General features: G+C 47.5%; 1 protein-coding gene across 2 annotated transcripts in view; it reads left to right on the top strand.

The window, feature by feature from the left end:
- Nucleotides 1-13,364, top strand: part of lama5 (laminin, alpha 5) — a 65,396-nt gene that overhangs the window by 41,519 nt on the left and 10,513 nt on the right. For both annotated transcript variants that reach the window (XM_035381702.1, XM_035381701.1), the window contains exons 33-58: nt 205-320; nt 645-856; nt 1,231-1,432; nt 2,551-2,695; nt 2,892-3,032; nt 3,235-3,396; nt 3,795-3,902; nt 4,495-4,578; nt 5,116-5,346; nt 5,610-5,723; nt 6,122-6,252; nt 6,830-6,910; nt 7,025-7,239; nt 7,503-7,603; nt 7,861-8,044; nt 8,485-8,628; nt 9,175-9,326; nt 9,755-9,865; nt 10,125-10,236; nt 10,458-10,625; nt 10,891-11,087; nt 11,292-11,408; nt 11,754-11,908; nt 12,407-12,548; nt 12,892-12,994; nt 13,148-13,261. In XM_035381702.1, coding sequence (XP_035237593.1) covers nt 205-320; nt 645-856; nt 1,231-1,432; nt 2,551-2,695; nt 2,892-3,032; nt 3,235-3,396; nt 3,795-3,902; nt 4,495-4,578; nt 5,116-5,346; nt 5,610-5,723; nt 6,122-6,252; nt 6,830-6,910; nt 7,025-7,239; nt 7,503-7,603; nt 7,861-8,044; nt 8,485-8,628; nt 9,175-9,326; nt 9,755-9,865; nt 10,125-10,236; nt 10,458-10,625; nt 10,891-11,087; nt 11,292-11,408; nt 11,754-11,908; nt 12,407-12,548; nt 12,892-12,994; nt 13,148-13,261 — 3,742 coding nt within the window. The remainder of the gene's footprint in view (nt 1-204; nt 321-644; nt 857-1,230; nt 1,433-2,550; nt 2,696-2,891; nt 3,033-3,234; nt 3,397-3,794; nt 3,903-4,494; nt 4,579-5,115; nt 5,347-5,609; nt 5,724-6,121; nt 6,253-6,829; nt 6,911-7,024; nt 7,240-7,502; nt 7,604-7,860; nt 8,045-8,484; nt 8,629-9,174; nt 9,327-9,754; nt 9,866-10,124; nt 10,237-10,457; nt 10,626-10,890; nt 11,088-11,291; nt 11,409-11,753; nt 11,909-12,406; nt 12,549-12,891; nt 12,995-13,147; nt 13,262-13,364) is intronic.

Genomic DNA, 13,364 nt, shown 5'->3' with positions numbered 1-13,364 from the left:
ATGCAGTGTATGCTGTTGAAGTGAATTGTTGCATAGCAATGGATCTGAACTACAGTTGGTATTTCAGTTCTGACATTATGACTGTTTACAGAAATGTGAAATTGTCTGTGCTATTTAACTGCTGTTTTATGAATGTTGTCAGCACCTGAAGTGCTGCATGTTCCTGGGGAATACAGCTCAGCTGCCTTTCTGTGTTTTTGCCAGGATTACATTCTGGTGGTCCCGGAGGGCAGCTACAGCTCCAGCTACCTCAATGAAGAGCCTCTTGATAAATCTTACGACTTTATCAGCAACTGTGGCCAAAACAGCTTTTACATCAAGTGAGTTTTCTGGATATTAATATGGTATCATAATAATGGTGTCTGTACTAATGAACAAAGAGTTATGCACTCTACATTAAGATGCTCGCAACAGTTTCTTTCAATCTTGCGCTCTTAAAACTGTTTAACAATTTGCTTGTTTTGCAGAGGCACAAGGAGAGTCTGAGTTATAGCAAAACAAGTGTGTGAATTTGTGTGCATTGGCCTTCTTTGTGCAGAACTGAATCATTTTCTCAATGACTGTAATGTGTCTCCACCCCTCTTTGTCCTTTGCGGTCCCTCCCTCCACCTCCCGCTCCACCCTGTGCCCTTCCTGCCCGGCAGCCCGGCGGTGTCCCCGCCCTTCTGCAGGGCCTCCGCCGTGTCGCTCTCCGCCTTCTTCAACAACGGCGCCCTGCCCTGCGCCTGCCACGAGGCCGGGGCGGAGAGCGACACCTGCCAGCCGTTCGGCGGGCAGTGCCAGTGCCGCCCCAACGTCATCGGGAGGGACTGCGCCCGGTGTGCCACGGGGTACTGGGGCTTCCCCCACTGCAGGCGTGAGTTACCCCGGGGAGAGAGAGTCTGTGTGTGTGTGTGTGTGTATGTGTGTGTGTGTCAGTGTATGTGTGTGTGTGTGAGTGTGTGTGTTTGCGTGTGTGAGTGTGTGTGTGTGTGTGTGTGTGTATGTGTATGAATATGTGTATGTGTGTGCATGTGTGTGTCTGTGTATGAGTGTGTGTGTGTGAGTGTGTATCTGTCTATGAGTGTGTGTGTTTGCGTGTGTGTGTGTATAAGTGTGTTTGTGTGTGAGTGTGTGTATAAGTGTCTCTGTGTGTGAGTGTATAAGTCTATGCATGTATAAGAGAGAGACAGCAGCTCTGTGAGCTTCTTGGCGTGTAGCGGTGAGTAACTGCGTGCTCCTCCCTCCCAGCGTGTAACTGTGGCACACGGCTGTGTGAGCAGATCACTGGGGAGTGCATCTGCCCTCCGCGCACGCTGCGTCCGGAGTGTGTCAAGTGTGAGCCGCAGACGTTTGGCTGCCACCCGCTGGTCGGTTGTGAGGTCTGCAACTGCTCCCAGCCTGGAATCGTATTTCCTGACGTCAGCTGCGACACCAGCAGTGGACAGTGCAGGTAGGCAGCTGCTCCGCTGTGGAAATGAGACAGTGAAGACGGTGAAGCTGTATACAACCTGCTCGTGCATTATTTTCAAGTTTCCCCAAATGTCTGTGTTTGTGGTGAAAGTAAAACCCTCAGCAAACTCACATGCATAGCATAGCAATAAGCGCTAATGTCCACCCAATTAGACTGAAGTAATCTTCAGGAGATGTTTATCTGATTTAGTGCTTTAGGGAATTTGAAACCATGACCCAAGCAGCTAACAATTACTTGGTGAGCCCAGTCAAACATTTTCCCATGACCTATCTCATAGGTATTACCCATTTAAAAACACCTTCCTCCCCAGCTGTGATCCCTAGGCCATTATCATTCGCTCTAGATTAAACGCCATTGCATTTCCCAGCCGTTCCGTCTTGTTCTTTCTCTCTGTGGGAGTTGGCTGAGTCAGCTTCTCTTGCTCTGATTGCAAACAAAGCCAGCAATAAGGCCACTGGCTAGGAAAAACGTCTGCTCTGATTCAGCTCCCAAAACATGCCAGGATAGACAATCAGTTTCCTTATTTTGTCAGCAACACTGCACCCTATTTTTAGCACTTGATAAGGCCAAATCGGGAAAGGCCACTGCAGGTGGGAGTGAATAGTGGTGAGAGCTGATAGCAGAAACTGTGGGGTGGGTGGGGGTGGGGGTGGGGGGTATGGGAAATGGGGGGAATGGTAAAGGACAGACTCCAGTCCCCCTGTGTTTGACTCAGCCTGGAGAAATCTAGCGGTGAGGTGCCACATTCCTGGACTACATTCCCAATCAGCGTCAGGAATTTGTCTAGACATGACAAGTTTGTAAAGATTCAATCAGAAACACTGCTGGGGGCTTAAAGGCCCACAGCATAACATCTGGCACTGATGGATGTGCACAGGCACACACACACACACACACACATAACACAGGCTTATCCATGGCAGGCATGTAAAGACACCATCTTAGAGGCTGACACTCATCTAATGAAGTTTGACGAAGCATCTCGTCCTTTGCAGTGAATTTGCTGGAGGGAGGCATCACAGAGAAGCGAATGCCTCTTTGTTTAATTACGTCTGCTTCTGTTATTTCATTGTTGTGGATGTCACTTTGTTTTTCAGATGCAGGAACAACATCATTGGGCGTCAGTGTGATCGCTGTGCCCCCGGTTTCTACGGTTACCCCAACTGCCGGCAGTGCGACTGCAACGAGGCGGGCACAGAGAGCAGCGTGTGTGACGCTGCGTCAGGGCAATGCCTCTGCAAGGTGCGCCACTTCTGCGCAGCTTCACATTCATCACTTAAGATCTCCAGCCATTGCTGTTATTTTCTTTAGGCTCTTCCCAATGAGGATATCCGGTCTTCAGGGTCTGGTACTTCCACATCTGGCAGGGACCGGACGCCCCTCAGCGAGGCCTCTCCCCTCTCCCCGGCCCCACGTTTAGGCTGTCCTCTCTTTTCAGGAAAACGTGGAGGGGGCGCGCTGCAACCAGTGCCGCGTGGGGACCTTCCACCTGGACCCCACCAACCCCAAGGGCTGCACCAGCTGCTTCTGCTTCGGCGCGACGGACCGCTGCCGCAGCTCGGAGAAACGGCGCACCGAGGTACGGCACGAATCCCCGGGCCTGTGCTCAGCGAGAACCACGGAGGCGCTCAGCTAACGCGGGCTTTTCCCATTGTACTCCTGAACCACAGGAACAGTGTTCCCATGTTTTATGTGTTCATATATGCACCTTAAGGTATAGTACATTAATACATAATAAATACAATATCGCACTTGAACTTTTTCCCCTGTCAACCTCCCAGCTGGTGGACATGACAGGATGGGTCCTGCTGGGCGGGGAGCGGCAGGAGGTCCCGGTCACCACGAATGTGGAGCAGGGCCTGGTGGAGGCGGACTTAGGCGACGTGCCTGATGTGTATCAGGACCTGCACTGGCACGCTCCCCGCAGCTACCTGGGAGACAAGGTATGCTCACGCCTGCCCTGTGGCGCTGTGACTGTACCCTTCCACAGCACCACCCCCCAGCAACCATCCTCCGCCATCAAATGTGCAACGGTGAAAAAAACCACGTCTCTGTGGTGAACGTACCCCCTTTCTCTGCCTTGCGGGGAAGCGTTTGGCTTCATGTACCAGCGCTCAGACTTAGTGGTGCCGAGGGGGTGAGAGGCAGATAAGACACATCAGATAGAACTGCGCTGGGAGAGTGGAGTGGAGGGGGGGGGGGGGGGGGGTGGGCGATTGCGGTGTGAGATAAGATTTTTGCTTTGAGACATTATTGCTTTGACTGTAAAAATTCTTGAGGCGGGTGTCAATGAGAGACGCTCAGCGGCGCTCGTAAAGGTGCTTTTGATACGTCTCTCCAGGTGTCGTCGTACGGAGGGTACCTGCGCTATCGCCTGCACTCCCAGGCGATGAGGGGCGATGTGCTGGCCTTGCCAGCTGAGGCCTCCCGCCCTGACGTCATACTCAAGGTACGCCATGTTGAATGAGGCGCTTAAAAAGTCAGGTTATATTATGGAATGTGCAGTTTGTTCTCACTTATACAATTATTTTATTTTTTTTGAGTTTTCAATGACCTTGAAACTGAGGCATTCAAATAGAATGCCCTAAGTGGGTAGCTCGTAGAGCTGTAGAGCAATTGGAACAAGGACATATACCTGGAAATGAACAATAAAACTGAAAGGGCAAGCATCATAAAGGGGTGCTTGAGTTAAAGCCTTGAGCTGAAAAGGGTACAATTCAAGAATGAGGTTAGAAACCCCTGCCCTATTTTACAACTGTACTGTACTTTATGTGAACTGAATGAAGGTTTCCAGTGTATGATGATGTGTACTACAGTGTGTTACTTGTGTGCAGAGGGTAGTCAGTATGTGAACTGAATGAAGGTTTCCAGTGTATGATGTTGTGTACTACAGTGTGTTACTTGTGTGCAGAGGGTAGTCAGTATGTGAACTGAATGAAGGTTTCCAGTGTATGATGATGTGTACTACAGTGTGTTAGTTGTGTGCAGTGGGTAGCCAGATGGAGGCTGACTCGCCCTGACGTGTGTCATTGTGCTTCCAGGGTAACCAGATGACGCTGGTGTACCTGGAGAGAGAATATGCGCCCCCTGGAATCCCCCATGAGGGTATAGTTCACCTGGTGGAGGTAACATGCCTTACTGAATTTGGAAGAATGAATAACTACATGTTTTTCAGTGTGCTCCAAATAACACTCAGGAACCTATTTAATGATTTTTTTGTTGTTGTGCTAAACAATGTTTGTTTTCACTTTAAAGGATGGCTCACATATTGAAAAAATTCACCTGTGACTACAAAAGCATTTAAAATGAAACATTGATCCCACTGAAGTGTAAAACAGGTCGCCAAAGTTAGAATGTCATTCCCACACTGTCAAAGGTTTTAAATATCAGCAGCCAGTGTCTTGCTATAGCATTCCCTTGGTAGCTGTTGAATAACCATGCTACGAAGCAAATCTAAGGCTTATTTTCACCCCCTTTGATATTTTGAGACGTACTGAGTTCCTGTGTATATCTGCAAAAATGTCAGTTGTGTATACCTAAATTTGTCTTTCCGGCTCCTTGGTAATGTAATGTGTGTTATGTAAGTTTGCTTCTTTGTATGCAGTAGTACACATGGCATGCGCTCCCCACACGTTCACAGGTACATTCTCTCTGTCCCTCAGGGAAGCTTCCGGCATGCACAGACCGGTAACGTGGTGTCTCGGGAGGAGCTGATGATGGTGCTGGTGGGGCTGGAGTCCCTGCAGATTCGGGCCCTGCACTCCCAGTCCGCCATGGGCGTGTCCCTGCGCGGGGCGGTGCTGGAGGGCGCAGAGAGCTCGTCCACCGGGCGACACACCAGCAACGTGGAGCTCTGCCTCTGCCCTGCCAACTACCAGGGCGACTCCTGCCAGGTGCTGCCACCACACTGACACAGGCCTCTGCTCACACTGTCAGCCTTTATAGTCCCTGTTGCACCCTGCTCCTGTTTCTATACCTCTGTTCCTGGGTAGGTCATATGGAGGCATAAGCCACAGTGGCAAAAAAGGCTTAATTTGAGCGATAGAGTTGATGGGGGCGGAAATGTTTAAAGCACATAAATGCAAATTGTGTGTGTGCATTCTGCATGCTTCTAAGACTGTCCCTCCTGCAGTAGCTGAACTCTTTCTCTCTGCAGCAATGCGCTCCAGGCTACTACAGAGACACCAAGGGGCTGTTCCTGGGGAAATGCGTTCCCTGCAACTGCAACGGCCACTCTGACCAATGTCTGGATGGAACAGGCGTCTGCGTTGTGAGTTCATTCCTGAGTGTTTGACAGAAGTACATATAAGATAAGCTGCAGAAAGGCTGTTTTAATTCAGTGATCATCAGTGAGATGCGGGTGTAGTTGTGTCCTGGGATAGCAGCCCATTGGCAGAGTTTGACCTCTTAGGGGTCTGCGTTCCTCTTTTTTTTTGATTCATGGTCTTTGGTTTATTCTACTCCAAATTTTGTCCATCTCTCAAAATTCCTTGCAGAAAGACAGGGGGGAATCCCATCTGCACTGTCACTTTAAGGCACAGTAGAAACCAGTACTGCAGCCCATGCTAATGTCAGGCTTCAGCACAGACTGCTATTCTGCAGATGCTGAGTGAGTGTGTTTGTTAGCTCTTATATCGGAGTGTAATTGTTTTTCTCCTTCACATGTAGAGCTGTCAGCACAACACGGCGGGAGACCACTGTGAGCAGTGCCGCGGTGGTTTCCTCGGCAACTCCACGGTGGACGGGAACTCCGTCTCCTGCACCAGCTGCCCCTGCCCTCTGCAGGTGGCCTCCAACAAGTCAGTCCCGTCTTCATTTTCACATGTCCTCACTGTGGGGAAACATGTTGAATCATTCAGAGCAGAATTTACTGTCCAGGTGCAACATAAATCCAGGCCAAAGTTCATGAAACATGACCTCCAACCTTGCTTCGGCATCGATATTATCTTAGTTCTGAGTTGTTGTGTTTGTAAATTCCTGCTAAATTTATGGCCTTTTAATTTTTTCCAGACATGTGGCCTTATATGTTTGCATAAATAAATCTTGCAGGGCATCTTTAGTGCATCTTAAAAAATGAATCAACACATTTGCTGGTACATGAAAGTGCATTTTAAACATATAGTAACCTTTATAACCCCTGATATGTTTGAAGTTTGTAGTAGGCTTGATAATCACATTTTATGCTTTTTTTAATTTGTCATGTGATTCAGTTGAGCACAAAATGCAAATTTGAATTAATTAAAATCTGAAGTAACAGTTTTTCTCCCTTTTACTGCACTCAGTTATGCATTGGTAGTGGTACATGTAATTTAAGGGATTTTTTTTATAGACTTCTTTTGTGAATTCAATCAAAACTGCTTTGCTTCTGCCTTCTAGTTTTGCCGTGGGATGTGTGGAGAAGCCTGGCAAGATGCAATGCTTGTGTATGCCAGGATACGCAGGACCCCACTGCGAGAGGTCAGTGTGAGAGTCACCTAGTGATTTCAGATACTCTAGTTCTGAGGCTGGCTGTATCATATCACATAAATGTACAGGAATTTGAGTCTCCTTTCCCACACTTTGTCACTCTAGGTGCGCTCCAGGTTTCTATGGCAACCCCATGGTGCTTGGCAGCACGTGCCAGCCCTGCCAGTGCCATGACAACACGGACCCAAACATGTTGTTCAGTGACTGCCACCCACTGACTGGCGAGTGCCAGGGCTGCATGCACAACACAGCTGGTTCGCAGTGCCAGGTGTGTGCACCTGGCTTCTACGGAGACGCTGTGGTTGCCAAGAACTGCACCAGTGAGTCTGAACCACCACCGCCCACACACTTCACACCCAAGAGCAAAAAAAACACTCTTCACCTGTTTAATCTGGGAAGGCTTCCATCAGGTCTCGTCCTTTGCAGTTTTGTTGCACTGAATTTGGAATTGATATTCGTTTTGTTTATTTTTTCGATATTTTATGCAACAAATATCAGTCAGAAATTGTTCACAAGAGCTTATTTTACTGTTATATGCTGTATATTATAATTCTCTTCCCCCCACCTTTCCCTAATTTCCCAGAATGCAACTGTTCCCCATGTGGTACTGATACATGTGACCCTCATACTGGACAGTGCCACTGCAAGCCTGGTGTGACCGGCGCCCATTGTGATATCTGTGAGGTCTGTCTGCTTTTCTTACTTTTCTGGATCCTTTTGCTTTGTTTGGGGTCTTAAAATGTTCTGAAATACACCTTTTCTCAATATATTTGCTGTTATACCTTTATACAGGGAGAAAGCAGTCACATTGGAGAGGAAATATAAATGCTATAAGAAAACACGGTGTTGGAGTGCTGTACGCAGGCCTAGCACAGCCTGTGCTGTGTGTGCAGCGTAGCGTGTGTTAACCGCGGCTGCTGTTCGTTGTGCTTCTCTCCCAGAACGGGGCGTTTGGGTACCAGACCTGCGCTGGGTGCCAGCAATGTAACTGCGACGCCGCAGCTGCCCTTGTCCAGCCGTGCGACCCCAGGAACGGGACCTGTGCCTGCCAGCCGGGGGTCAACGGCCCCCAGTGCCGCCAGTGCGCCCCGGGATACTGGGACTACGGCCCCAGCGGCTGCAAGAGTGAGCAAGCAGGGCATGCTAACCCATTTATGTGCACAGTGCAGTGAGCACTCTTTCTGAGTCCTGATTGGCTCCTGTACGACGGCCATGCATAGAACTGAGTGGAATTTTTCAAATTATTTTTCAAAAGCACTTAAAAATTTGTTGAAATGCTTACATCTATATTTTCCCGTCTATGCTGGAGAAAATAAACTTCAGACAAGTGCTTGCGAAACCTATAAATACCACACCTCCCTTTTTAATGCAATCTAATTCTCAATGTGCCCAGATAATTCACTCTTATTATATTGCGGCCTAGTTGCTCAACCCTCAGGCATTTAAGGATTTAGATGCTCCAGTGTAGCCAGGCTTACCAGTCAGACATGACGATTGTGCTGGGCAAAGCTGTCTCATAGTCCTAAATGCCTGTGGTAATGGCTTTGCTCTGTTCCCCACCCCAGAGTGCAACTGCAAAGCAGGCCTTTGTGACCCCAGGACAGGGGAGTGCAGGTGTGCTGAGGGGCTGACGGGGGCCCAGTGTGACACCTGTGCACACAGGTACAGCGTTCCAGTGCAGAGCGGCACAGAGCCTATGCACTGCCACAGTGAGTAAACGCACCAGCAGTTACCATGCTACTGTTACCAAACACGTTTTGTTTGTTCAGATAGCTTCAATAGATTTTTCTCACTTTATATCAACACTGTTGTCGATTATATGCTAAAACTGTATGACCGGGGAGTTCCTCCTCTCCAGTCACTTTGTGTGTTCAGCATACATACTGAACACAAACACTTTTTTTTATTGAAATTTACTATAGATCTATCTGTACTATCGGACGCTGAATAATATACTGAACAGTGCAATTTGACGTCCAATGAAGACTAACATCGGTATATGTTTACTGGCAAAGAGACCCTTACTGGTTTAATTTTCAGTTTTGTCCCTATCAATGTGTCTATGCTACAACCATTTAGATAATAATAATTTCCAGTTGTCACTACCCATAAGACAGAGATACCCTTAGTGAATGATGAGAGATGATCAAGTACAAAGAATATTGCATCTCTTTCTAATAAAATAAGATGTTCTGTGCTTTGTGATGTGACCATTATAACCGCGGTCATTGATTGCTGCCTATTTTGAATGGCAGTCTGCGACAGCTGTGTCATCGTCCTGCTGGAGGATCTGGACAGCATGGACAACAGCTTCGGCTCTGTCAAGAGGCAGCTGGCCAACCTGAACGCCAGCTCCATCGCCTGGGCGCAGCTATCCAGCCTCAACGAGTCTGTGGCAAACGTGACTGTACGTACTGTCTGATAAGACTTCATAATACGAGAACGCCTGGCAACAGCAGGGTCATTAAAAGCATCATAGTATAGCAATAGTACTAGTGTTGATGTACTGCATACAAAAACTGCGTAATACAAGAACACCTGACAATGGAAGGTTTATTAAAAACGTCATGCTACAGCAACACAGCTGGTGTCTAATGCATTCACAGTAATACACATGTACTGCACACATATGAAACACTACTTTGTGTGTGTGTGTGTGTGTGTGTGTGCATGTGTGTTGTGTTTTTGTGTGTTTGTGTGTGTGTGTGCGCGTGCACGAACAGGTTCACTAAATGCTATTTTTTTCAAATAAGGACGTGTTGCCATTAGCAGATCATTCCAATTTCTTTTTGCAAGTAACATAATGCATTTTACCGACGTGTCTCCCAAACACAGAACGAGATAGACAACTATAACAGCACACTGGACGAAAGCAGAATGAGAGCAGACATGCTGGAAGTCGAGGCCCAGAATATCAACTCTGACATTGACGAATTACAGGAAAAGGTACATAGGACAGAGCTGCTCTCTCTGTTATGATCATAAGAATACAACTTGTGCTCCTTTCTGTTCTTTGCTTCTTTGTCTTTTTCAGTCATTTCAGTTTTGTCTTTTAAATGTGATCTTCTGTGAAACCTGGAAACCTTTGCATTTATCATATGCTGTCTGAAGACTGTCAGGGATCGCTGTCAGGGAGCGCTGCCAGGAATGTGTTATGGGGTGATTGTAGAGATAAAGTATGATTGATGCTTTACATTCCACTCAGGCGCTGCTGACTAGACAGAAGGCAGACGACCTTGAGGAAAGTGTGAACAGAACCCAGAAAAGAGCCGTAGACCTGGTCAGATTCATCAAGGGCATCATGGTGGATATTGGAGGTGTGCCTTATCATGTGACATAGTACCCCTTCGAAACATATGTGCACACACACACTACACACACACGCACACGCACATACACAGGCACACACTACAAACACACACGCACATGCACACACACACACTCACACACACATACACACATATACCGCGTACACCACAGTTGCATGTCCTGTACTGAGTGCTGTGTGCTGAATTTGACTAGCATTGCACCTGTTCAGATATCATGTCCCAGGTGAACAGGACCTCTAATGTAACGAGCGAGGCTCCAGGGGAGGAACTGGCAGAGAAGCTGGCCCAGGTGGAGGGTATGCTGAGGGAGATGAGGTTCAGAGGGTGCCAGGCCCAGAAATCAGCAGCTGAGAGAGAGCTGTCTGAGGCCCAGAAATGTGAGTGACCCTTAACCGTACTGTTCTCTCTGCTTCTGCACCTTCATTTATGCTATCTACGGCTCTATTAACCAAGGTCCTTGGAGGACAGAACCCCTCGCCTTCCTATTTCCTTTCTGCAGCATGCTGTTTTGTCATTAAGTTTTCAACTGAAATTTGATGCTCATAGACTTTGAGCAAGTCAATTTGATGTGCACATAAATCTGGAAACACCTCTCTCCCACTCTCTCTCTCTCTTTGTCTCTCTCTCTCCCTGTTCTCCCAGTGCTGGAGAAGGTAAAGGAAGAGTTGGTAAAGCGCCTATCAGACAACCAGGACCAGGCGCAGGGCATCAGAGCCCAGCTGGGAAAGTTCCACACCGAGCTGATGGATCTGAGAGATGCTCTGAATGAAGCGGTCAACAACACGGCCCAAGCAGCAGACACCAACAACATAAACATGAAGAGGCTGGAGGAGAGCCGGGTCAGAAAGCCATATACCATTCCTAGTGCTGCCAAAATTAATTATTTTGGAAGTTTAGCCAAATATTCTTCACAGATAGGTGTTATAAGACAGATAGGTGATTTCTCTGTAATTCTTGGGTTTGTGGTGGATGGCTTTACTGATTTGACCACTCGAGTCAAAAACATTTGAATGTTGTTTCATTTTTTGCCATTTCTTCTTCAGCAAAAAGCAGAGGAGCTGCAGAAGAAGCAGAAGGAGGTGTTTGATTCCCTGCAGATGGCAGAGGATGCGGTCACTCAGGTCAACGACCTGCTGTCCATGCTGCAGGACTCCAAGGAGGTCAGTGTTCCCATCAGCACCCTCACCAGACCGCCCGGCCTGGGGTGGCTCGGAATAAACATGAGATCTACAGTAGTGATGACATACCATGAACAGGGTATTTTCCCTCAGCACTCTTTTCTTTGTAAATGTTAAGCTCAGATTCACAAATGTAATTATAATACAAAGCTCTTTCTTCAGCAGTACAATCTGGTGTAATCATGACAATTATTTTATCATGTAATATTACAATAGACGTGATATCATTGCCAAATTGCTGCTTCTGCTAATGCCAAATTTACCAGTTGTCCCGTGACACCGATGATGGGCCGGCACACCAATGATGTTTAACCCCGTTCCCCATAGGAATACGAGCGGTTGGCAGCCCAGCTGGATGGAGCCAGGAAGCCCCTGGCAGAGAGGGTGCAGAGGTTTTCCCCTACGGTGTCCAAGATCCCTTTGGTGGAGGCTGCGGAGAAGCATGCCGAGCTGCTGGATCAGCTGGCCAAGAACCTCTCCAGGTGAGTACCCTGGAGGCAGGTAAAGAAGTATGCAAGTATATAACTGGAAACAAGAATACACCTTTGGGCAATAGTGTTGAAGGAGAACCTACCATGCTGTTGAAAACCTGAATCATGACCAGAGGGTCATACGAGTCTGCTGCCACTGTGCCTTTGAGCTACACATTTAAACTTTTATTCAGTTTAAACTTTTGTCCAAATTTGAACAGTTAGTCCAATTTCATGAATTGAGACTATTTAATAATGGCGCTGTGTAAAATCTGTAGGCAAAGGTGCCTTCTGCTCAGTAAATATTACTGTATATAGTACAGTTATGTAGATTCCTAAAGTTGTTTTGACATATATGTGTGTATTTGCAGCATCTATGTATGTACATCATGCATTTATATGCATTGTACAAGTCAAAATAATGCAATCTTTATTGATTTAAGTGGAATGGTGGTGCGCATTTTTGGATTTTATGTAGACATCAGGTGACTCTGAGTTCCTCTTCCGCAGTGTGATTACAGACACAAACCAGGATAATTTCATTCAGCGTGCAGTGAATGCATCCCGGGCCTACACCGACATCATTGATGCTGTACGCGATGCTGAAGCCGCGGCTCGTGAGTCCAACCAGGCTGCCATGGATGCTCTGGAGGTCAGTGTCCCAGGCCAGTGCTACCGGCCTAAGGAGCACACTTTTCACTCTGTCCAACACATACAGTGCACAAACACACACATACATATGAGCACACCCCCCCCCCCACACACACCCATACACACACACATGCATATGAGCGCACTCCCCCCATACATGTATCCAGATACACACAAAACCAAGTATGTATGTATTTGCACACACACAAGCAAGAATGCACAGTATGTACATACACACACGCACTTTACACACACGTGCACTCATTTGCCATACACACAATAATTCTCTCTCTCTCACACACACACACTCTCTCTCACACGTATGCTTGTTTTGGCTCACACAGAAGGTGCAAGGGAAAGACCTTGGTCAGCTGGCCGAAACGCTGAAAAACAAGAGCAACGAGCTGGTGAAGGAGGCCGTGGGTCTGCAGGACAAGCTCTCTAAAGGTAGGAGCACAGAGTGCAAGCGCTCCTCTGGACCCAGCACTGTCTCCTGCCATGCTTGACTTGCAAATATCAAAAGCATATTCACCAGTGTGGCTTGCCAGTGATCCAGTTGAAGAACAGCATTAACAACAGCACACGTTTTTTTCCTGTCAGATTTGAAACCCGATCTTCAGAATGCGAAGGCACGGCTGAAAGATGCCAAAGAGAAACAGAAATCTATTCTCAGGGATCTGGAAATGGCCCAGAAAAACCTCAACGTTAGCAGAGGTGAGTATAATTTCATGAAGACACATCGACAGATCGCCCGTGAACGGGCACAGACACAACATGTAACGTTGATGCAGTACATTATGAATTATACTCACCCAGT

This window comes from Anguilla anguilla, chromosome 11, assembly GCF_013347855.1.
Source record: "Anguilla anguilla isolate fAngAng1 chromosome 11, fAngAng1.pri, whole genome shotgun sequence".
Taxonomy (NCBI): Eukaryota; Metazoa; Chordata; class Actinopteri; order Anguilliformes; family Anguillidae; genus Anguilla; species Anguilla anguilla.
This window is presented reverse-complemented; position numbering and strand designations above follow the sequence as displayed.